The sequence below is a fragment of the Erithacus rubecula genome (assembly GCF_903797595.1).
Source record: "Erithacus rubecula genome assembly, chromosome: 2".
Taxonomy (NCBI): Eukaryota; Metazoa; Chordata; class Aves; order Passeriformes; family Muscicapidae; genus Erithacus; species Erithacus rubecula.
The window spans coordinates 18,270,670-18,296,054 of NC_136685.1; the positions used below are offsets into that span (position 1 = coordinate 18,270,670).

At 35.0% G+C, this 25,385-nt stretch overlaps 1 protein-coding gene across 1 annotated transcript in view; it reads right to left on the minus strand.

Annotated features, from left to right (window-relative positions):
• SNTG2 (syntrophin gamma 2) overlaps positions 1-25,385 on the minus strand; it is a 108,548-nt gene that overhangs the window by 67,426 nt on the left and 15,737 nt on the right. The window contains exons 4-7 of the mRNA XM_079297577.1: positions 22,628-22,671; positions 22,477-22,518; positions 7,385-7,472; positions 980-1,071 (exon numbers count right to left, since the gene is read on the minus strand). Coding sequence (XP_079153703.1) covers positions 980-1,071; positions 7,385-7,472; positions 22,477-22,518; positions 22,628-22,671 — 266 coding nt within the window. The remainder of the gene's footprint in view (positions 1-979; positions 1,072-7,384; positions 7,473-22,476; positions 22,519-22,627; positions 22,672-25,385) is intronic.

The following is a 25,385-nucleotide window of genomic DNA, read 5'->3' on the forward strand; positions in this document are numbered from 1 at the left end:
AAACGCTAATGTACAGGTATCATCACAGAAAATAATATTTGTATTTATTTATTTATTGTACATAATGCCTTTATATTATATGAATATATTTTTTGCAGATTAAAACTTTAAGGAGTTAAGCTGTAAAGAGTAGTATAGAGAGACAGTGTTCAAAGAAGTGCAAAGCTTGAGAGAAGTACAGTAAGCATCAGACAATTATATCACTGTCTGAGAAGAAAAGGAAAGACAAAGGAGAAGCCTTCTGTCCATTCAGTGGGTATTCTTTCTGTATAATTTACTATCCAACTGAAAGACTAGAGCTGAGATTTTTTAGGTGTCAAACAGGTTTTGAGTGTGAAGGTCCACCCTGAACAGCTAATATTTGCATCTTCAATCTTCATTACTAAAAGGACAGCACTGTTGCTTACTAAGACATCCTATCTTCTTTGGTGACTACCATTTTTCCTGGAGAAAGAAACTTGTTTCTCCAGAAGGCTGCAATTAATTTAATCACAGTTGTTCATTGCAGAAAAAAGAACTGAATATCCTCTGGGTTAAAGGAGAAGACATCTTTTTCCTCATTTATTTCTTTCTCTTTTTCTCTCTATCTTTCCTATTTAGAAAGTTTGCTTCAAGAATTCAACTTTACATTATTTTCTTAATTCCACCTGCATTTCAGCATCTCCTGCTGGATTAAATTCAACAGTATAATGTTACAATTCAACAAAGTATGACAAAAGTTCACATGAATTCATGTCTAAATAATGATTAAATCTTACTGTGTTCACTCTTTCAAATTTCTCAGCTGTCTCAAAGTAAAAACCTAGCAGTTCAGGGCCATGTGTTGGGAATTTTTTAAGTATAGAATTTTAAAAATCAATCAAATCAAACAGCAAGAACAAAACTAGGGTAGTCTTACTCCAGCATTTTGAAGCTCAAAATGGGAAAAGAACTTACAGAGCTTACACCCACACCATGCTTTTATTATTCATTTGCATACCGTGTTAGTTGAGTTTCCATTTAAATGTAAGCCACTGTCAAAGAGAGGTGATGAAGTTCCACTGCTGTGATCACTGGGTGGTCCAGGGGAACCTGGAAATTAGATCAAGAAAAGCAATTACTGATGTTAAAAATATCTGTATATATCAGACAATATATATTGCAGCTGTAAAACACAGGAAGAATTTTTAATATAATTCACTAACCAAGACAGAAATACTACTTGTATTTTAGAATTTTATATTTATTTAGAATTTTTAATATTTAGATCTTAGACAATTATATATCTATATGCTATGCTTAATGTATAGAAAGAAAAAAGGTACCTAGATGTCATCTGAGAGGGGCTGTGCTCATGGGATCTATTTGCATGGAGAGTGTTTGCAGGATTAAACATTTTTCCACCCAGAATGAGAAATGCAAAACCAAATAACAAGTTCAGTTACACAAAACACATTTAATAATTTAAAGACAAATTTTCTATCATGTCTTGGAAGTCTCTCCTTAGAGTATAACCATGAACTGATTTTATAAACAAAGATGATAGGAAACTCTCAGGGAAATACTAACTGGACACATACATACACTTTATTATTGGATATATCTTTTCCTTAAAATGCCAATTATTTTTAATAATTCAGAATTTAATAATTCTCAAATTCAGAAATTGAAAGGAAGCAATCACCCTGAACTGTTACTATGTCAATATGCTAAGACTACACAGTGGTATTCCTCAAAATATCTCTCCTTTTAGTAGTTATGCACCATGATCCTACTTTGGTAGTTCAAAGTGACTCCAGGAAAGCTTAATTGTAACATATAATAATGGAAACAGCACAAAATCATACCATTTGTGAAATTTCTGCTTAAGTCAAAGACATTAACAAATAGCACCAATAATACACAATTACTGTCAGCACTTGGTCTTATCAATAATGCACATAAAATCAATTGCACAGCACTATATTCATCATCACTGAAAACTCATTTATCCATCTGAAGAATTCACCTGAAATTGCCTGTTAATCATCTCAGTTTAATAAGTCTGTCAAGTCTAACATCACAGAAGTCAAAAAGCCATTCTTAGTCATATATTTTTATATGTATCTTTTGCATATATCTGGAAGATTTAGAAAAATGGAACTTAATTCAAGAAATGCCATTTTCTCCATTACAGACCTGTCAGTTCAATGCTGAGGTCTCAGAATTATTGCCTGGATTTTGGAGTTTCAGCATGTTTTTGTTTGTAGTCCTTTCTGTACAGTGCTAGGTCATGTCAGCAGAAGGAGTCATGCTTTGCTCCTATGGGTCTAAACTAAGCACTGACTGTGGTAACTACAATGCTTTGTAGCTCCTATATATGTACAGTAGCTACAAAAGCTTATGTTCATAGTCATAGACAACTATAGTGACTTGATGGAACAGAAGAAAACTTCTAATTTTTTTTTTTAATTAACAAAAAAAAAACAAAATAAAAAAAAACTTGGCATTAAATTCTCCACTGAAGAGTCTGCCTGCTGGGAAATCTGATTGTCTCCAGCAATAGACAACTATCACATGTCCATGAATCAGTCAGACTCTGAAAGTGGAATTACCCCACCTATTCAGCAATTCAAACACCAAAAACATGAGTCCAGGTATTTACAAATCTTAAAATACAGGCTTTACCGTAACACAAAATACCACATTACAATAATTGAGTATTTCTAAGTAGGGAAAACTTACATCCACCTCATGGGAAAGCTAGGAATAAAAGGTTAAGAAAGAAAATTCCCTCTTCTCACAGTCCTAGCAGATTTACTTTCCAGCAACTTATTTTCATTTTCTGTGTATTCCTAGCTACACAGCCTGTCTCAGGCCATACCACCTCCATCACTTGACTACAAACAAGTTCACAAGTCTTCTAGTCTCTTTCCTGCTGTTTCTGCCTCACTTACTCATGGATACTCCTTCATGACCTCATTCAGCATTTTAGAAATTCCCACTGCAAATGCTCTTTCATGGAAGGTGCAGTGCTCTCATCTCTCCAAGAAACCCTCTTTTTCTTCCCACAAGGCAGCCCTTGAGCAATCAAGGCTGTTTAATTTGCTTATTCTCACTTTGGAATTCTTGTTCTTTTGGGAAGGTTGGGTTAGCAATGACCCTGTGGGAGAGGAAGAGATCTCTGCTTGATCTTTACCTGAGCAATAGCTGAGTATTTTCAGTGGGGAAAAAAAAAAAAGCTACAACATACCCTGTGAAATAAGAAGGGGTCAAAGGGACATAGAGATGGCAAAGGTATGAGTCTGCAGTCCACAGAGGAGACTGGGATGTCCCTGGGCATAGCACAAAAAAAACCCCAACCAGGCAGGACTCCAATATGAGGGAAAAAAACACTTTGTAAGGATCACAGAGGATTTTGGAGAGCCAACAGTAATTCAGGACATCACCAAGTTAGGTGACATTAAACTTAACTCAAGAACTCATTTGCAGTGGTACAGGTAGGAATTGTTTATAAATTGTTTTATAATATTTTAGACAGAATAAATGAGATTTTTCAATTTAAAACATAAGGTATTTTACTACTTATTTAAGGAAGCTTAGATTTTATTTTTAACTTTAAAAACCTTATATTTCTAGACCTAGAAAAGTCTGCTAAAGTTCTGGACAACTCAACATTTCCATCAACAGGACGTAACTTATTTCAGTCAGTGAATTACACTAAATCTCTAAATAAGCAACAACCCTCAAAATGCACAACAGCAGAACAATGTACAGCAAACATTCAGCAAGACTTTATTATTAACAACATTGTCTTATGACTGGCATTGCTGAATGATACTGGAGACCTCTTGTACACAAATAAAAACTTGTATGTTGAACTTGCTGATTATGGCAGAGGCAACCTCCAAAAGACAAAAGAGTTCTTTCCAGGACAGCCACAAAATTAAAATCAAAGGAAACACTCTTGATGATTTTTAATTACACTGTAAGCTTTACAAATTCAGAATATTCTGATCATTTGGTATAACTATCAAATAGGAAACTTTTTAAAAGAGCCTGTTTTACCAGAAAATGTCCTGAGTTTTCCAAGCAGCAGTGAATTTAACTTAAATGGGTCCTACAAGCCTGACTTAACTCTGGGATGGGTAATGAACTTAGATCCAGAGAATCCTTAATGACAATACCCAGGAGTGGATACCATAATTACTCTGTAACAGGCTAAATAAACCCCCTCATAGTCAATTTTATCTTTCTGACTCAGCTCAAAAATCCAAAATTCCTCCTCTTGGTTTCAAGAGAGGCAAATCTATCTTCACTCTAGCTGACAAGGACCTTAGGGAGAGCCACAGCCATGGAATGAGGAATTATTCTAGCCATGGAGCTACACAACCCTTATTGGCCCATAACAATTCTGATCCAGGCCTGACAATTTTTTGAGAAAGAGCTATTTGCCCTATGTAAAATTCTGCCAAGCATTCTGCAATATTATATAAAATTGCTGATCAAAGAAACAATTGTGGCAGAAAATATTTGTTGGAATTATTTCATTTACTATTATGGACATCTTTTAATTGTCTAGCAAGTGCAAAGTGTCCTGGACAGCTGTGAAAGAGACAAGGACCAATACTGGCATATCACCCTTGGTTGGGGCCACCTCCAAACACAGAAACAAGCAGTCCTTGACTCATCCTTAAGTGATAGTTAATCAGTACCCACGAATAAACCCATGCCAGATTTTGGGGTTGTTTTATTTTCAATAATAAAGGAGTGAAACAAAGGAAAGACTATTGTGAGAACTGTAGGTAGATATTTCCACGTTATGACATCTTGTGCTTTTGCCACGACATGAGATGGTGTAGGGAAGGGAAGGGAGATGTATAGGAAGGAAGCAGGGGAGGCAGATGCTGCTCCTGATGATGTGCTCACAGTGATGCTATGGCTTAATGGGAAGAGTCAGCATGATTGCAGTTGAAGTGAACATAGCACTGCACTAAAACTGCCAGCACAGCAGCTGGTCTGACCATATGCTGGAAGATAGGGGACCAAGTGCCTGAGTCTTCTGGGATGCCAGGAGAGGCCCAGATACTTCAGAATTATGCATGTGTGCACTCAAATCCTGCCTGCAGTATGGTTTGGAAATTTCTTTATTGCATAATGAAATTGCTACTTAGCTTTTTAAATGACTGGAATTCCATTTTGTTCATGGACTTGTGAAAAGCTCTTCTTGAAATGGGGTGCTGTTTACTGTAACTCCATTACTATTCTCTGTAACTCCAGTTTATTTATTGTCTTCAGTCAGAACTATTTTAAAAATATTTATTTACCAAAGATTGCGTGACTCACAGAGGTTTCAGCCTCTATTGAATGGCTACACAGAACATTCTAGAAAATGAGCCTCTTGTGGAGATCCAGGTTCAGTTCAGGACAAGGGTAATTTTTTAAGTTCCTTACATGTCTGATACTACCCAGCAAGTTCTTTTTTTTTTTTTTTTTTTTGAGCATGTGGTATAAGGCTGGGCAGGGTAGTACAATGCTTGCCATAAATTTCCTCATGCTCTGCATAAAGGAAGCAAGTCTTGGTAGGCTGCTCAAAATGAGCAGTTTGTAGATGAGATGTCTCAGTTTGGAAGCACTGCTGTGCTCCTTGATAGTCTGGTAGCTTGTCTAAGGTACCAGAAAAGGTAAATGGCACTGTCTTCCCTATTCCAGAAAAGGTTTTCTTTGAACAACAGTAATCAGGGGCAGACCCCAAATATTGCTATCTGGTCATGCTGAGAGGGGAGATGGCCTCCTAATGATCACTGCTTTCTCTTTCCTGAAATAGCAATTTATGGAAGCAGTGCCATAGTCTTAGCCTCCCACATGGGAATGCTGCAGTATCACCTAGTGAGAAATCTGAGCTGGTAGCACCTCTGGGAAGCTATTTAACAAAGGGTAAAATGTAGAAGAACAGAGACAATAGTAAAGAAAAGAGTGATATAAAAATCAAATTAATCTCAATGTTAGTGAAGAAGGTGATGGACAATTTATTTGTCTTTGTTTCTCATTGCCTGAATCTATTTAAATAGGCAATACATTTATATAAGTTTCCCCATGGTGCCTCTGCTTTGGCCATGATGGTAATTTATAGCTAATCTCTTTTGACCTCAGAGCTTTTTTGTTCTAGTTTCCCACCATGTTCTGTTTGAGACTAGGGAGTGAGCGTGTCTGAGTGGGAGTTTGGCTCTTAGCTAAGTTTAACTAATGACCTTGGTTATTGCAATGGAGTTCAAGTATGTGATGTCAGTTTACAAGATGAGGTGTAAGTTCTATGACAGTAGGACTGCCATAGTCACAAATGAATATGTCCAACAACACAGACACTACTGGTAAGATGCTGCTAGCTTGCCAAAATAATGTTGGATTTGGACACAGTTATTCAAGGCAATGTCAACACAATTTTAGAGTTCTCTGATGATCTAGTAGGAAACCCAAACCTGAAGATTCGTTACAAGAAACACTGACCATATATTTTCAAATGAAGATAACCAGTAGGCACTGAAAGAAAGGTTTTAGCATGAAATGTATAGCTAAGTAGAGGCCTGTCAAGTTGGTTTTTGACAGGTATAAAAATCTAGATTAAATGATTGACACTCTTCTAATGGCAAGATTTAAACTATGATACCTATGAGTCTGTTGAAATTAGGAAAAAACAAGTACATAGTTGAGCCCAACTTAAATAAATAAAATCCAAATCAATCCAAAGAATGAGACACGTTTCAAAACTTTTTACTTATTTTGGAAAGAAAATAATCTGTTACAATAAACTATTTAATTTGCAAAACTATTTAATTTGATTATATAAAATTATTCATCATGAACACTTTTCTACTTGCAACACTGATCACAACTGTGCAACTTGCATATTTTATCTGTTAACTCAAAGAGCCCCAAACTTCTCTGGTCTGTATTGTTCATACACTTTTTACTATTGCTACTGTTAAAGTTCTCAGTTATCTCAACATAATTCTGCTGACAAAATCAATCAAAATAGCAAAGTAATTTATGAAATATACATAATTAATGTTATCCATTTGTTTGGTATGTGTTCTTAAAGTACCTTTCAGTGTAAATGCATGATTCAAATGTTTGCAAACACTATTTTATTGTACTCAGGCAAAGCTTCTATTGAAAAACTTTCAGCTATCACCCATGAGTGCATTTTAATGACTTTTTTCAGTTTTATTTTGAATAAATTATACATAAGCAACAAGGCAGTATGCATTTGATTCTTATATGTTAAACAGTAAAGTAGACAGACAATTTTCTATTTCTTCCTGTAAAGCACTCAAGGATTGAATTTCTACTTCTGTCACTGTCAATTTATTACAAGAATACTGCAAAGAGGAAAACAAATTACTCCTTCTCACTAATTCCCTCTTACCTAATGGGAGCTTTAAAAATGATGGAGCTTCCCTGAGGTATTGAACTGTGATGGTAACTTCATCGCCAGCATTTCGCAGTAGGTGTACCTGTCAGTGTGACAAATAACAGCTACTTTAAACCAAAGAACATCAGTCATGGAAAGCACATTACTTACAATGAAATCAACATTCCTGTTGATCTATAATAAACTCAGTGTATTTCTGATGTAGAATGTAGAAAGCTTGAGGATCGAGCCACACCAACAACAGAAAAGAGTAGGAAACCTTAATAAATAATTTTCTGGGCAACCTGATATTACATACCAGCTGAACACAACTTCCACTAACTGATTTTATAAAACTAGCATAGGGTAGAACAGAAATATGTGTTTATGTAGATATTATACATTAATTTTGTCTGCATACAAACAGAATGACACATGGAAATATATTGATACATCATATACATCTTGATCTTAAGTATTTGGTTTGATTCTAGTAACAAATTAAGCACACTTTTGTGTTTCAAATATAGTTTTAAGTTCTGTGTCTTTATTGTCTGTAAGCATTTGTTAACCAAAAGAGAACACATACACACATGTATAGACATGTTTTAAACCATCAGAACTCACTTTGGGGCATAACACACTACCACATAGAGTGTTTTTTAAAATGCAGAATAATATCTCAGTTCCTGCTATAGGTCGGAAGTATTCCCCAGTTTCATATCCATGACTCTCAGGAAACAGATATTGCATTTGGTTTGCATGTGGCCTGTACACTCAGGGTCTGCATATCCCTGATTCAGTTTGATGGATGAAATGGATGCTACAGCTTGTGGTCTATAATCTATGCACAACCAGATCATTCATCAATCAGACAGAAAAGTTACTAACTGCAGCAAACTGAATTATATAGAGGCATTTGATGCTTTAATGTACTGGGAGGAAGTTGGTGGTTGTCTTGTTCCAGACCACTGTTTTAGCACGTCACATTGGCCAACATCATGAGACACAGCATTAAACATTTTAAGTTTTCCACTTGTGTACCTAAAATAATGCTTACACCAGAGAGTAATGTATTCACTTACATGAAAACATCAAGCTAATGTCTGATAGAAACTAAGAACCTTCTTTCTATCTCCCCTGCAGCTCAATCTGCTTTTAAATTATTTACTGTGAAAAATACAACAGCCAGTGCTACCTACTCAACCCCAGAAATCTGAGTGTTGTGCTTTTCTCTGACTATAAGAGAACCTGAGGTCTCATTGTGGGAAAAAACACTGGGGAGAAAAATTATATGATCCCTGATTTTTGACTAAAACATTTGAGGATGGTCACAACACAAGTAATCAGGAATGACAGTGCAGCAAACTTTGCAGGCTGCTTTAAGGTTACACAAAGGTATGTTAGGGCTGCAAAGCAGACCAATGTGTCTTAAATTCTAAGGTGCAAGAAAACTATGTCTCCTGAAATCCTCTGCCCCTAATTTCCTGCAGGAAATCTCCTATTTCCTAGTTCAGACATTATTTGTTACTCAATTAACACTGAAGATGATTGGTAGCTTTGCCAGTATCATTCTACTATTACAAAGATAGGACACCTTATATATTCCCTTCCAAATTAAAAATGTCAGAAAGTATCAGGGCGGGAGAAATCACAGCTGGAAAAAAAATACAAGATCATGTTACCGAGTGCTTCTATATTTGTAGTACCAATTTACTTTTCATTGCATGGTAAATCTATTTAAAAAGCTGACTTTAGTTTATAATCAGTATAACAGTGTTTTGCAAAATTAAATAGAAAATTTCAAAACCAACAAATTAAAAATGTAGTAATGATATTGTCCTTATATATCTAATGGGAAGAAATATAAATCAAATAAAATTAATACTGAGAACTCACTTTCTTATTCACAAGTGCCTTTTTAAATAAAAAATAAAAAAAAAATAAGTACTTTACTTTTAACTTTGCAATAAAGAGAAATAATTTTAATTTCTTAATAGAAATTGATCTTTTCCAAACACAGAAGAACAACTATGTTTTCTTTTAATTAAGCAAAGAATTTTTGCACACAAACATTTATATTTGTCAAGTGATGAGAGGAGACAGCATGCCAGACATATTGCTTAATGTGCTTTTGGAAGACATCAGTCAAATTTTACAAAAATAAATCCAAAAACTGTTGGAACAAAACAAAACAGTAGACTAGAAACTGTTGCAGACTATGAGATTTCATTTTTAATTTCAAATTATGTTTTGAAAAGCAAATAACTCTAATATTAATGAATTGGTTTAAAATTTCCAAGCATCCGTAGTACCGTAAAAGATATTTACACTGTATCATACCCTCCTGAAGCTGCTTAGTATTCTTCTGGTAGGGTCTGAAGAGGTCAAAGTGTTGAACCACACACATACTAACAAAACAAAATCAATTTTAGTGATCACAAGAAGGTCATAACAGTCAGAAGGTCACTAAATAATGCACTGCTCTGGGATGCTGAAGCTTTTACTAAAGTCCACTAGGTCCAGAAAAGACAAATCAAGTATCTTTGGGGCAACATTCACTGTTACTGTTGCAATAATACAAAATGAGAATTGCAGAAGTGAGTGGGTTTTGTTATTTTTTAAAAGATGATTAAATGCATTCAGTGCAGCTAACTCTGTGTGTGTGTGTGTGTTTATGCACTTATTCATGTTCATAGCTATAAAGGAAAAAAGGGCTTCAGCTGAAATGCTTTTCATGCTGTTCCAGTTTGCAGGTTTTGCAGATCTCTAAGAACATTTATCAATCCAGGGTTTATTACACTTCTCTTTCTCACATGCATTTCTCAAGAACAGAACAGAGACAAAGTCAAAAATATAAATAGGAGATTCTATATCTCAACTAACTACATTAGAGAGTTTGCAGGGAAAAATATACTCATATTTTAGGAAAACCTAATGACATTTGTCACTCATTTTTACTGTCAACACCCAATTTAGGGAAATTTTAAATATCTCTATGCACACAAGCCAATGGCACAATGCATAGCTGCTGTGCATTCTTTTTAAGTTTTGGTTCCTTGTGTTCTTTGTGATTTTTTAAAAATCTTCAAACATACCTGAAAATCAGTATTCACACTATTCAGAGATTTACACAAGGTTTTGGCTTTTTAAAACAGTTTCTGTCTTATTAAGAACAGCAATTAAAATTGAAAAAGGGAATGTTTTTCATGAATGAATTCACCCATATGCCCCTTTAGCCAATATCTATTCTGAGTGCAGAAGTCAAATCACTTCACTTTGGCCATTTAAAAGATTCAACTCAAAAGTATTTGCTAATATCTTTTATAGAAATCTTATCCTCAAAAGATCTTTGAAGATACAAAGAAACCCACATCCACAGTTATGTATCTCTGAATACAGAGAATCTGGATGATAACCTTACACTTTAAACATATGTTAGATGAAATCAATCTTATCTTGCATATATTAAGAATATTTAAGTACCTAACTCAGACAAAAATCTGAAGCAAAAATTCTGAATCAGAGGGATGTGAATCACTTGACAAATGCATGAGCTAAAGGTGCAAGAAATTCACAAATAAACCACTTGAAATTCACATGAGTGCAAGCCTTGGACTTGAGAGGTTTCTGGGTGGAAGGTTATGTACAAGCCTGCAACAGAGCAGGCAAACAACCGCGATGTAGTAAAATATATGAAAAATTAGACCATAACACATAATAGTAAAAAAAAATCTAAAAAACCCCAATGAAATCTAGATAACTAAAAATTTTTAAAAAATACTTTAATCTTCAGACAGAACAATAGTATTTAATGCTTAAAATGTTGCCTAGGCAAAAGTATACTTGGAGGCATTTTAGGAAACTTGGTAGTTTCAGCTCAAAGCATAAGGACAGGGCTAAAAAATCATGTATTGTGCTTATATGTCTATGAATAGCAAGGGGGGTGTGTGATAAACAGACACCTCAAAGTACAAGTAGACCTTAAAATGACAGTACACACAAAATAGCTTCTAAAATAGTTTTTAAAATTAGATTGCAATTCATATTGGAAGACCGTGAAGCAAAATTAAGTTAGTTCAAGAAACAATGATTTCTTGATACTTTTTGCTTTTCCAATGGTGAAGTATGGAGTGGTTTCAAATAATAACTTTTGATTCTTCTCTTCCTTAGTGTAGCACTATTCAGTGAGCAATAATCTCTTTCCAGATGCTTAGCTGACTAATACAAAGCAAGCCTTTTGTCTGAACAATTTATACAAACATGCTAGGAAAAATGACAGTCAATGCTTTTGGAAAGTTTCATAGATTTAAACTTAACTGCAACTTCTCTTTACTCAATTCTCACTTTTATCTAATTTCTGCCTATTATTATAGTAACAGACATTTTTACAGATAGCTTCAGTATCAATTTAAACAAATAATGCTGCTTCTGTATGATATAAATACCAGGCATTATGAACCAAAGAAAAAAAAATTATTTAATTTTTTCTTTTCATTATTATGTTCATTATCTTTTTTATTAGCATTATCTTTTTTATCTTTATAATTATCTTTTTTATATTTAGCATTGTGTAAACAATGCTTGCAAAACTGTCTGGAATATGAAAGATGCTGTTACATACTGTACATTGGAAAATAAATTTTGAGTCAACTCAGCTGTTCTCTGAAGCAATTAAAGTTTAAATAAATTTCCTTAAGGATAACTATTACCTGAATCAGGAAGACCCATTCCTGAGAAAGTAACTTGGCCATTTTCAAAAAATCCCAAGAGTATCAGAGCATTATGGGGACCTCTCTCTGGAAATGCACATCACTCTTATCTTAACTGTGATCAGTGTGCTCTAAATAAAAAGGGTTCAAAGCCACAGAAAACAAAATTAAAGAACAAGGAATATGTTTTATTGCTAATCTACTGTTATGAATTACTTGTAAAAAGAAAAGAATTGTTTCAGGTATCAAAAACTCACAACAGACAGATGCACATCTGACTACATGTGATTGGAAATCCATATGGTAAAGTGGAATCAGTGTCCATAGAATTGCAAACACTTCTGTTGTAAATGCAATCCTTTTCAAGCAAAGAAATTGGAACAGTCTAACCTTGCAGGTTCATAATCTTCAACTATATCTATAAATTTTCCTAGATGATAGTTAAGTGTTTGAGTTTATACAAACTCGAATGAGCACAGATTGAGCTAAAAAGAATAAATGCAGGTTTTCATTAAACCATTACTTTCCATTTTTCTTTGTTGCATGCTTGTATCTGTAATATACCTGCACAGCTCTTAGAAGCAGATTTTATCTGACCTGAGGTTTCTGAGGAGAGAGGTATCAGCCAAAAACCCCTGCCATCATTTAATGGCAATGGTATAAAATGATGATGAAGGTAACTTCAGCAGAAGTACAGGCAATATTTAATGAAGGCTGTCTTGTGCTACTGAATGTAAAAACAAAACTAGAAGGTTTTGAAGTTTTTAAACTCAGCAGGTCATATGCTCCATTCTCTGACTGAGAAATTGTTAACAATTTGGACATTTCTTCCTTTTCTCGCAACAAACTTTTCCACAATGATCTCTTTGATCTATGTCTTCTAGCCTAACATAGTTAATATAGGATTAGAGATAGGAAGCACCAAGAGGAGCTCTTGTTTCCCACAATTAAGTGCTGAAGTACAAGCTAGAAGACCCATTGAGTGATCAGTTCAATGTAGCTTGAATTTATTTATAATCTTCTGTTCATCCTTTCAGATTTAAAGAACTGGGCCACCTAGAACACAAAAAGATTTCTCTGTTACTAAACTCCTTACAGCATATAGAGGAACATAAAAGCATAATAGGAATACTTGTGGATAAAGTTCAGCACTATTTCACAGTAGTAGTACCCCTCCTTAACACTCTTGTTTCCCCAGTTCTGCAGACATGAAAGTTCTACCATCACCATAAACCAGCAAATCATCTGCAGTATTTAGCACTGATCAGAGAGAAATCTTTTTTAGGCAAAGTCCCATACCTGAAACTTCTGCATACTGTCTCAGGACCATAGTCCATGATTCCTTGTAATTTTGTTACATTATAGGCTAATATTTATTCAGCACAGATCACCATAAAGTATATGCTTTTATTCAATACTAAAAAATTCCTGTGCTGGGAAAATACCATGCTATTTTATAAGGGGAATATCATTAAAATCCCATTGTCATGTTACCATCTTATGACATAGTTTCTCTTCCCCCAGAGTACTAATACAGTTAGAGCCATAACTGTTTAAATGCAAGGCTTACTTTTTCTACTAGACACTTTTGTACTAGACTTTTGATGTCTAATATCATATTGGACAAAAAAAAAAAGAGAAAAACCGAAAAAACAAACAACAACACCAAAACTGCTTTTGATTTACTAATCCAGTCTTTTAATATTTTTTATGAAATGTGATAGCTTATTTGCTATTTGAAGTGTATGAATACACTTCTGCTCTATGTGTGTTTCATCTGCTCTCTACAATAAGGAACAAGAGCAGGTGCTATTATTCATCCTCAAATCAGCAGCTAAACAAATGAGTCTGAAATATTAGTTATACCTATATATTATATATATTATTAAGATATATTATAAGATATATATTAAGTCAATAACTTTTTGAAGGGAAATAATATTTATGTACAATTTACACAGTGATCTCAAAGGAGTTAATCTCTTTTGTCAGAAATACACCAATTTTGTTGATGGGTTAATTTTATGTGGTTGTAAGGCCTCTATATAACTCATATTTCCCTTTCCATTTCAAAAAACTTTAAAAATACTGAATTATTAACTTTCACTTATGTAAACAGCCTAAGTCTAATCTTTCACAAACATTTATTTAATTAATCTGTTCAGAATCACCAGGGTGTACACTAACTATTAGCTTGCAGCTATGTTGTGTTGATAACATTGAGCTAGAGTGTGCAGCACTTCTAAGTTCTTTATACCCTGAAAAAATACTGAAGGTCACCTAACCTAAGGGAGTAAATTAATGAAAAGCACAAAACACTGTTTAGGTAGCAAAATGAAGGTGTAAGAGAGGGAAATGAGATGGAGGTGATACTTCAGAGAAGTGAGCTCAGCCAGAGTGGAAACCAAGTAGAGTGAAAAAAATGAAGAGATGGACTATTTTGGGCAGAGTATATAAGGATCAAAGGAACCAGGAGTGGATAGCTCTTCATCAAGGATAACAAGGGACATAATACAATATTGTTCCTGAAGCTACAAAGTAGTTTTTTCTTTTCCTACCAGCCCTTTCAAAGACAACCCCCATTACCCCCCACACCCTCCCCACTGATTTACTCACAGATAGCTTACACCTTTTTGCTCTTACTCTAAGTCCCTTTTTTGTTCACATATTTGACCTACTTCTATGGTACTCAGTTTTGTACAGGTGGGAGGAGTAGATGAAGGAAAGTATTTATGACTAAAGTGGTTGATATAATTTCTCATAAATCAACATTTATTAATGAAATAAATAGAAATTCTAAAGGGGTAAAAGAAACACCCTTTTAAAAAAATTTAATATTTTAAATCCTTGTCCCCTTAGTATTTACTTTGTCACACTCTGCTGTGCTTTACCTAAGTGCTATATTTTGTGTCCACAGCTTAAAAAAAGATTTCAAATCTTCCTAGAGCTCTTTTGTGTGAGGTACCTAAATTCTTCTATCCATTTTAATTATAGTAATTCTGCTTTTGTGATCACAGATTATGCACATTGGAAATGCTCATAATACCAGTGTACTTGCTGCTTCTCCAACACAGGAAATGAAGTTCCTGCAAAATGATGGAGGTAATAGTACTGCTGAAATATGAGCTACTTAATTGTGAATAGTTTCTTAACATATTTAGAGCTTGAACTAAAGTTGATTTCCACAATTACATTACAAAAGTTTTGTAATATTTTGAGTTGTACATTTTAAATAGGTACTCATGTTACTTCATTTTAAAAAAATCCTTCTCTGAAATTTTGCTGTCTCCTACAAAAGAACAGCAAAGGTGCAAATGGATGGAAATTTAAATGTCAAAATCAAGTTTTAAAGAATGTGAGTTTTATCATTTGCATATGAAAGAATTTGGAGACCAAAAGTATCCTATAACTTGTTTTTTAGTGAGAAATGTTGTCAGATGCATTCAGTGAGGAAATAATCACAGTTCTGAGAGCATCTGGAAACAATAAGGATGAATTGTACATTCCACAAAGTTTTGAAGTTATACTGCAATTTGATGATTTTATATAGCATTATTTTTATGCAGTGCTGGGATACAGAATACTTACGGCAAATTAGCACCTGCAGAAATGAAAGTAAATTTAGATTTCATCCAAGCAATGTGAAAAACATTTTTTAATAATTTGTCTCACTGTCATGATGAGTCCTATTCTGCTGTGACTAAATCTCCATGAAAGTAGTTCAGGAAAATTCTATAGGGTAACTAAAAGAAAGCTATGTCCAGCAAATGTCACATATCAGCATTCTTGCTACTGATGCTTATTTCAAACCCCCCTCCCCCCCACATAGCAGCAGCAAATTTTCTGAAGTACTCAGTAAGTCTTAATGAAAGCACACTAAATTCATTAATAAATGCTGCTCAATAGGAGAATTTGTTCACTTTTCCCAGCTCCTGCCTCAGGTCTGATGCATGCAGCTGTCATGCAGATACACATTCAGCATTAACAGGCATTTGCTGTCCATATAATAGATGAGTAAAGCATTCTTTTAGAACTGAGGCAATGAGTAAGAACTACTATCAATATAAATTAAGAAAGTAGAATCTTCAAAAGCTTGATATCTTTTCTTTGGTGTATCTGTAGACCTATAAATATATTCCAACACTTTAAGTAAACAGAAACTTCATGGATTTTTCATGTGTAAAGAGATTCTCATTGAAAGCAAATTTCAGTGATGCAGTTTCTTGAACAGCTGTGTGTCAAAAATCTGTTGTGCTTGAAAGTAACCTACGAATGGTTCCAAATCTATATGTTCACTTTGACTGATCCCAAATATAAATCAAGCAAGGGGTCAATCTAAGACCATTTCAGCAATCTCCCTGTCAATAATATTTCTGGGTGATGGATTCTACCCATGCTGTTTCTGTTCACACATCTCTGTGTAACTGGAGACACTCTCTTAGTCTGGAGCCCATCAAAACCTTATGCCACTCAAGATACCCCTACTCCATGCTCTAAATTGCCCATTCAAAGAAAATTATAACAGTACCATATTGGGAAGACAATATGTGTAATCAAAAACTAGTGAAAGTAGATTACAGAGAAACTAGTCATAGAAAAATTGGTATGTAAAACCCTCTAAATTTCTTTTTGAATATCTAATGACAATGTAGGTCAGTGTTGGAAATTAGCTGGAGTGAGAAAAGTACAAGATGCTAAAAGTTTTGGCTTAAATTCTAAACAGAAATAGTTTTCTATAATCTAAACAATCTAAACAAACAAAAGCAATCAAACAATTCAAAAGCAAACTCTGGAAATTGCTGAGAAAATGGGAGAGCCATGCTGTTGAAGGAAGAAATCAAATGGTTTCGTGACATTCAGAGCAATCACACAACCTTCACATGATGTGAGAAAATCTTAGTTACTGGTGTTTCTGGATCTGGTATAATTACCCTTCCAATACTTCTGTGTTGAGAAAAAATTTGCAGTACAAAGGATGAGCTATTCAAGTAAATCATGCAGAGTATTGCTAAAAGTCCTGTGAAGTTTCATCCTGGCACCATTAAGACAGACCCCCAAGAAATGACACGTACAAAGTTTGTCTACATGTTAGTGTAATAACTACCTGGGCAATCTAGCTAAACAAAATTTCCTTGAACTTTGGTCTCTATTGTTGATTATTTCTAGCAGTGATCTTAAGTTTTTAAACCTTCTGTGTATATAAAATAAGAACTTTATTTTTAATTTCTCTAAATATCATACGGTTATTGCCTCAAATATTAATGAATTTCATATTCAAATATTAACATGTGGTTTAACCAATAGAACATAACACTGCAATTTTAACCTTGTAAATATATATCTTAATTTGTTTGAAGATTAATGATTTTAATAATAGCATAAATCAAAAAAGTCTACTCATTAATATGACTATATGGTATTACTACACTAAAATTTGTAAATAAAATTTTTTTTTTGCTATTTGCCAAGCATCTATTTGACATGATATTTTAGAATTATTTTTTATTACTTTATTTTATTAATCCATCACTCTAGCCCTATGTTTTATATTATGTTATTAATTTTGATTTATTTGTTGAGTAGCTAAGCATTATGTGCCTATTCTAGCTATGTATGCTCTGTTATTTTTTCTATTTGATCTCATTTTTTTCTGATACTATATGGGTAAAATTCGTAATCTATGTTCCACCATTTGCAACTGAATTCCAGAAGAGAACTTCAACTCCAAAATACCTAATGCAGAATGGATGATGGATTAAAGGGAAAAAGGAAAATAAAATCTCAGTATCTCAATGAAGATAAACAATTTTCAGATTCAATCCTTGTATCTAATTAATCAGCCTAATGAAGAAAAAGCTCATCACTGCTAGCCAGACATGCAAATGACACATTAAATAGCATTACAGTAAATATCTGATGTACTAAATACTAAAAAAAAAAAATATTTATTATTGACTAAAACCTGTTCAAATTCTGAAAATCTAAAATTATTCCCACTGAATGGGTTCTGTTTTAATGGATATTGTTTATTTAGCAATGTCCTGCCATGAGAATATTAGCAAATAAAAATAAATAAATATTTCCAAGTACTTTCCTGGATCATTGAGCAAAATTCCAAAGAGATTGACATTTGTGTGTTTAATATTAAAAACGTGTGAAACATACTAATTTACTCTAAAATACATGAACAAGATATATTAAGGAAAAAAATAGTATGCAACACCTAATTTTCCATTTTTGTATAACTAAACTCCCTCTCCTGCATTTTTTAGTTAATGGAAATAATCCATTTATTAATCCTTGAAATAGGATTAATCCATACAAACTTACATTTGAACTAATTATGGATTCATAAAAAACAGTCTGCATGAGATTATGTAGAACCCTGTCTAATTCCCCTTTGAAAGGCAACAGTGATGGTTTTTCATCACATCTAAAATTTGCTTATGGTGGAAACAAACAGCTACTTCTAGTGCATTTCAGCAGAGGGCAGAACTAACCTTGAGGACTCACAAAAATCTTTCTGGATCTTATTTTCCTCTTTCACTAAGAACAGGGAGAGAGAAGTGGCCAGACTGACACCACAAAATGCCAGGAAGTGTGTTCAGCCCTGGGAATATCAGGTGGGCCATGAAGATGCTCAGAGGGCTGGAGCTCCTCTCCTATAATGACAGACTGTGGGAGCTGGGGCTTTTCAGCCTGGGGAAAATTCAGGGGAGACCTTCCAGACACTAACAGGGGCTACAAGAGAGTTGAAGAGGGACTTTTAACAAGACAATGTAGTTATAGGACAAGGGAGAACCGTTTTAAAGCCAAGAAGGGGAGATTTGGATTAGATATTAGGAAGAAAGTCTTTACTGTGAGATGATGAAGCACTGGAGCAGACTGACAGAGGAGCTGAGGAGGTCCCATCCCTGAAGTGTTCAAGGCCAGGCTGAGCAACCTGGTCTATTGGAAGGTGTCCCTGCCCATGGCAGGGGTGTTGGAAATAGATGATCTTCAAGGTCCCTTCCAAACAAGCCATTTTTATGATTCTGTGATTCTATGAATTTAAAAAATTCTGTTGAATCAGAAAAACACCATCTTGGGTTTAATTTCCTTTCACAGGTTATTGTGAATATCTCGAAAACACCAATTAGTACACCTTTGTGAACTTCAACCAAAATACTCTCTACCTTTGCTTCCCTCTTTCTCTCCACTCAGGAGATCTGATTGCTCCTTTCATATTATGCACAGTGACAACTTGATTAGCCATCAGGGAAAGAAAATTAAATTGCCTCTCTGATACACAATACAGAAACTATATTAATCTCTGAATTAACATTTTCTGCATCCACAGTCACTCCACACCAGTAAAATCTTTCTAAAACTAAACTTAAGTTTCAAGGAAAAGAAATTATTTTCAATTTTCCTTACTATTGTATTACTTACTACAAAAGCAGAATTTCTCTTGGCACTGATTCTGAATTATTTATTCTATTCATACCCTTATCCAGAACTAATGTGTGATAGTAGCAGCTTGATTAATTGTGGAGAAAAGCAAATTTTAGTATCAGAAGAGAAAAACAGGAAAGTCAGTTTGTTGTTAAATTGTTGCTGACAGAGCAGCTAATTGTTTGGTTTGCTGAGAAGTAATCACCTTTTACTACTGCTGAAGTTCAAGGGTCAAGAAACAAAACTATTTGGTACATAAACATCTCAGGAGAGAAGATGGTAGGTAGCAAACAGAACAAACTGGCCTCCTTTCCTAAAGTTCTCAGATTTTGTGGCCTTCTCTTTCATGTATTAACCCCAATGGGTTTTAAGTCTTTAACACCTCTGAGCCATACTGACATACAATTACACTTAAGCTTCAGGTTTGTGAAATAAAGGTTTTCTGAGTTTGTGTTGAGTGCACTTCCTCACATCCTGCAAGCATGAATCAACAGACATTCTAAAATGGGAGAAAAAGTAAGAGCAAACAGGGGAAAAGGTCTGAACAGCAAGGAATGTCATTGTGAAACAAACAAAATAAAAAACTGAAAGAAGATTTTTTGAAAACATTTTTTAGAGTTACAATTCAAAAAATAACATAATTAAACCACAAACAAACAGAAAAAACCCATCAGTTCAACACCATGAAAAGTAAGAAACATATTTGCTTCTGCCCCTTAATGGCTTATCACTATAGTTGGACTAGAGGAGTAATTCAGAATGTCTGCCTTTGCCAGCAGCATCACTTTTAGCAGTCTGTGGTGGATTGACTCCTATTTCCCCCCACTGGCAGGGTGGGAGAGAACAGGAACAACAAAGGAAGAAAACCTTCATGGTAATGACAGTTTCCTGATAAAGACAATTATGTAACATAAATAAAGACAAAGGTAAAAAACAAAGCAAATGATGCAAAGGAAATCTGTCACAACCTCCTGATGCCCATCCAGACTCTGAGCAACAGCTGCTTCCTCCAGAAAACATTTCCCACAATTTTTACTGCTGAACATGGTGTTATATGGTATGGAATATCTCTTTGGTCAGTTCAGACAGGCTTTCCTGGCTGTATCCCCTTCCAGCTTCTGAGCCACTCTCAGCCTACTCACTGAAAGGGGAAAAACTGAGAAAAAGAGAAGTGTTGGTGGCCTACAAGCACTGATCAGCAATAACAGACACAGCAGAGTGTTACTAAAGTTTTAGTCATGAACAAAAATACACCACCATACTGGCTGCTACAAAGAACAGGAATGTAGTCTCAGCCCAGACCCAGTACACAGTCCCTTGGATCACACAGTACAATTCATAACCTTGAGTCAGGTGTTTGCAAAAGAGGCCTTCTGCAAGCAGCAAGAAATGCATCCAAACTGTGTTGCAGGATGGTGCTTCAGGAGTCCCACTTTGAAGCAGATGACTGAATATGTAAGAGACCACAGTGCCAGATGCCAAAATAATTATTCAATAACCATTCACAGGCTTCCATTAAGTACATTGTATTATGTTAACAAGATTGTGTAAACTTGAACTCAGAGTGCATTAAGAATACCCATGCCTCATTGGTGAGTGTCCTTTGAACAGAAATGCTGGAGCACCTCTCATTTAACCTGAGTGATATCTGGAAAACAGGGCATCCTTTAAAGAGAGAGAAGTTGTAGTTATGGTTTTCTAAAAGTTAGATGAGTAGTCCATCCTTAATCTCCTGCTTTCTGGACAACTACTCCTAATCACTCTATTACTAGCTGAATATATTGTAACAGCTTAATATGTTATATACCTTCTTCAGTGGTGTTTCTGGTTCCCAGACCTCCTTTTATAAAGCATTTCCTTCAAATTGCAAACCCACCATATTCAAACAAAGAGGACTTTATCTCAATCACTATTTAATTAAAATGAAAAGATATGATTTAGATAAAAGAAGAAATAATAAATCTTCCATTCTCTCAGAGCTTTGGCAACAGCCCACCTCATCTTTCCTCTATTGCCTGACACATTCTTCTAACCCCATTCTGATCATAGTAGCATGCTGTGGTAGTAGCAATTTTGCTTAATGCTTCTGATGAATTCCCATGTACAGGGCAAGGAGCAGCACCATGCATTTCTCTTGCATTCCTCATCTCTGTTGTGTTACACTGACAGCTCTGGAGCACTTCTTGGTTTTCATAAACAATCCTGAATGGAAGAAACTTACCATTTTATGAGGAGTAACTTTCTGGAAGTTTATTTTTTTTTTCTGTGCAATAACAATACAAGCAGCAGGAGGGCAGTTCACAATACACAATAGATCTAACTATTCTTTATTGAGACTGTCTGTGAGAGAGTCAGCTTGATGGTATTAATCAACACCAAGAAAAGGACTGCAAGATCATGCAGCTGCACTTTATCTTGACCTAGAGAGATCACCTTCAAGTTATAAAAGCAAGTTTAGCTCCTTTGCCCATGTAATTTCTGCCTTGCTGATAAGACTGCCAAAGCCCATGTCATTTATGGTTGCTACAGATGCTATTCTGAGATACCCTTTTCAGTGAATCAACTGATAACTGCCAATAAACTGGCAACAGGGGGTAACAATTTTTATTTATATGGCCTTGCACTGCAGACTGGAAAAGCACTGCACATCAAGAGAATGTGAACTGGCTTTGTCCTCATACAGCCAATCTAATAAATGACACACATCAGTAAAACCTGACCACTATTCCATAAAATGTTTTGTTTCACGCTAGACAAAACATTGTGGTAAATTGCATTTCAAAATGGGATTAAATAACTGCAAAAGTCTTAATAATCAAACATATGACAAACCTGATGACAGCACTGTCTTCATAGTAAAAAAGAAAATAATAAATTAATTTGAAACAAGGCCAGAGAGAGAACAGTTTGGACATAGATATTCTGTACACCAAATAAAAAAATCAAAGTGGAATAACTTACCACTTCTTCATGGGTAGCACTTTCTACATTTATACCATTAACCTAAAAACAGATATGATAGGGAGAAAATGATTTGCAATGCAAAATTAGTTACTGAAATAAAATCAAGTATGAAACAAATGTCTCTGGAAAAAAGTGAATGTTTACTGACCTGTATTATTGCATCTCCTATAAATAACATTCCTGTCTGTTCAGCTGTGGGATTACAGAAGGAGTAGATTTTAATTGATAGTAGTACTGAAAAAAATGCTATATTCTCTTCCAGCAATTGATTTAACACACTCTTTGTAATCCTATTTGAAACTGGTTTGGTTGTGAAAATACCAATGGCACAGCAATCAGTATTCATCCAAAAAAGGTAATAGATTCCTAGCAATTTTAAACAAATTAAGAGAGCTACTTTCCAAGCATAAAGAACTTGTTTAGTATGGAATACAAATGTCAATTCTCACTAATGAAGGATTTAATTAAATTATGTGGAAAATGCAATTCACACTTTTCATTATTCTTCCACAAAAGGGAATCAGGAGTTTCTGAAGCTACTTAGCAATTCCTTTCCTCCTGAACAAACTTACAGGGACTGCTGTAATTAAAGAGGTTGTGACTGGAATTTAATACAATTCTTTAACATGAAGTTTGAGTTTTGTCCCTAAGTACAACATCATTTTGATCTACAATTTGCATGTTTTCTGCCTTGCAGTGTTAATGGGAATAATATCATGAAAATTCAAAGAACTCTCCACAGACACAAACAATGACATTTTTGAAGTGTATTCTCTAACTTTTAAATTTTAACTTTTTCTTTTCTTTTTTTTTGTTGTTGGAATTTGAGAAGTTTTACTTCATGAAATGCATGAATTAATTAAAAGTAAGGCTCTTATCCTGAAAAGAAGGTCTATCAGCCTTATTCATGACCTTTAGGGTCACAGCTTGAGGCTTAGAAGAGGCTTCATCAATGTTAATGAAGACATTATTAGGAGAAATGAAAACAGAAGTAAAAAAGAAAGAAAAGACTGCATAGAGTATACCTGATTTCTCCAATTCAGCTGTTGCTACTGCAAATGCACCTTTGTTACAAAAAAGCATTATGTAAGAAAGAAATTGTTCATCACTCTTGTGGCAGATAAAAAGTTATAGTTCATTAGTCAATACTCAGGAAATATTTCACTATTTATTCTAAAACTCAGGATACAAGTTGCATTGGAGGTCTTTATCCCCACTTCTCATCCTTCTTATTTTTTATTTAAAAATATGGATACAATTTGTAATAGCTGGTATAGAAAAGACATTTACATTGAGAAATTTAATGGAATTAAAGCAGTTCAGAACTGTCACAAAGCAATCTGAAACAGGCTATTCTGGGTACATACATTGGTAGAAGTGCTGAACCTTAGCTTGGACATCTCAATACTAAACTTCTATTTGAGATGTTAGAAAAACAGACCAATAATGAAAAATGTGAGCGATTTTTAATTCAGTGCTTATGTTAGGGCCATTGGGGTGTTTTAAAAATGTGGAAGCATACTTGAATTGGAAAAGGAAGAGGGTGAGTTTGAAATTCCAGTTGTAGCAAAGCAGAAAAGGATGAATTCAAAGGGTGTACATGTTGTCCACTGTGTCTGATTGAGTCAGAAGTCAGTGGAGAAATTTTAAGCATGTTTCTATCAGCAAGTTGCTGTGGCTTAACCTCAGCTGGCACCTAGTTACCATACAACCACTTGCTCAACCTGCTTTCCAACCCCATTCTTCTATCCCATGCCAGTCCCCAGGGATGGGGAGAAGACTTTAAAAAAAAAAAAAAAAAAAAAGAAAACAAACAGACAAAACCTCATGGGTTGAGATAAGAACAGTTTAATAATTGAAGTATAACATAGTAATAGCAAAGGAAATGAGACAAAAAACTGATGCACAGTACAATTCCTCATTCCCTGCTGACTGACTCCCAGCCCATCCCTAAGCAGCAACTGGTAGCTCCCAACCAATTCCCCTCCAACAGTGTATATTCCAAGGATGATGTTCTGTGGTATGGGCACACTATTTGTACACTGCCCAATAAGCAGAAGCAGACCATGCTTACAAGTACTGCAATAGTCCCTGAAACTGGAATCAGTGCAGAACCCAGACAGCAACCAAACAAGGTGAAACACAGGGAGAGTGCATCTCAGCCTCCTTCAAGAGGCAAACTCTAGTAAGCCAATCCTCAGATATTACTCTCTCTGTGTGGGGGTCACAGTAGGATTCACATTCCAATTCCCTGCAGTAAGGCAGATGTTTGTTTGCTCTTCACAAGTACCAGCCAGCTGATGTGTGAGCCACAGATGTGATGAGGACAGCACATGTGGGCAGCAGCAGTGCTGCTTTCCTGAGACCCTGTGTTGTTGGCCCTGCTGTGTGGTCAAAGCAGCTGCTGCTTTTGGGAAGATCAGCTGGAAACAGCAATACAGGAAAAAGCACAGTAAAGAAAGAGATACGGAAATGTGAGAGATGAATTTGGAAAGAATTTCTGTAAGAGGTGAAAACAGAAAAATGGAGGGGAAGAAAGCAAATCATAGTGAACCAGAAAACGTTTGTGTGAAAGCTGAGATCCTGATGGAAGAGTGCATGATGAAGATTTGTGGGCAGGTGGGTAGGTATTACCATTCTCCTGTATGTTAAGGTATCTGATCCACTGCATAAAGACAACAGCACAGTTGTGCAACATTGTCTAAGTCTTCTGAGAATACACAGACTAGTATTCATGCAAAAACCACTGAATTCTAGACAAAGCTAAAATTATTGAAATAGCACTATTTAACAGTTCAAGGCTTAAAAATGAAAAGCAGTGATATGAAAAGGAATAAAACCTCAAGGGAGAAACCTGGGTAAATGGAGGATTGTAACATGGCAGCACAGAGAGCAGTGGAGGCTGA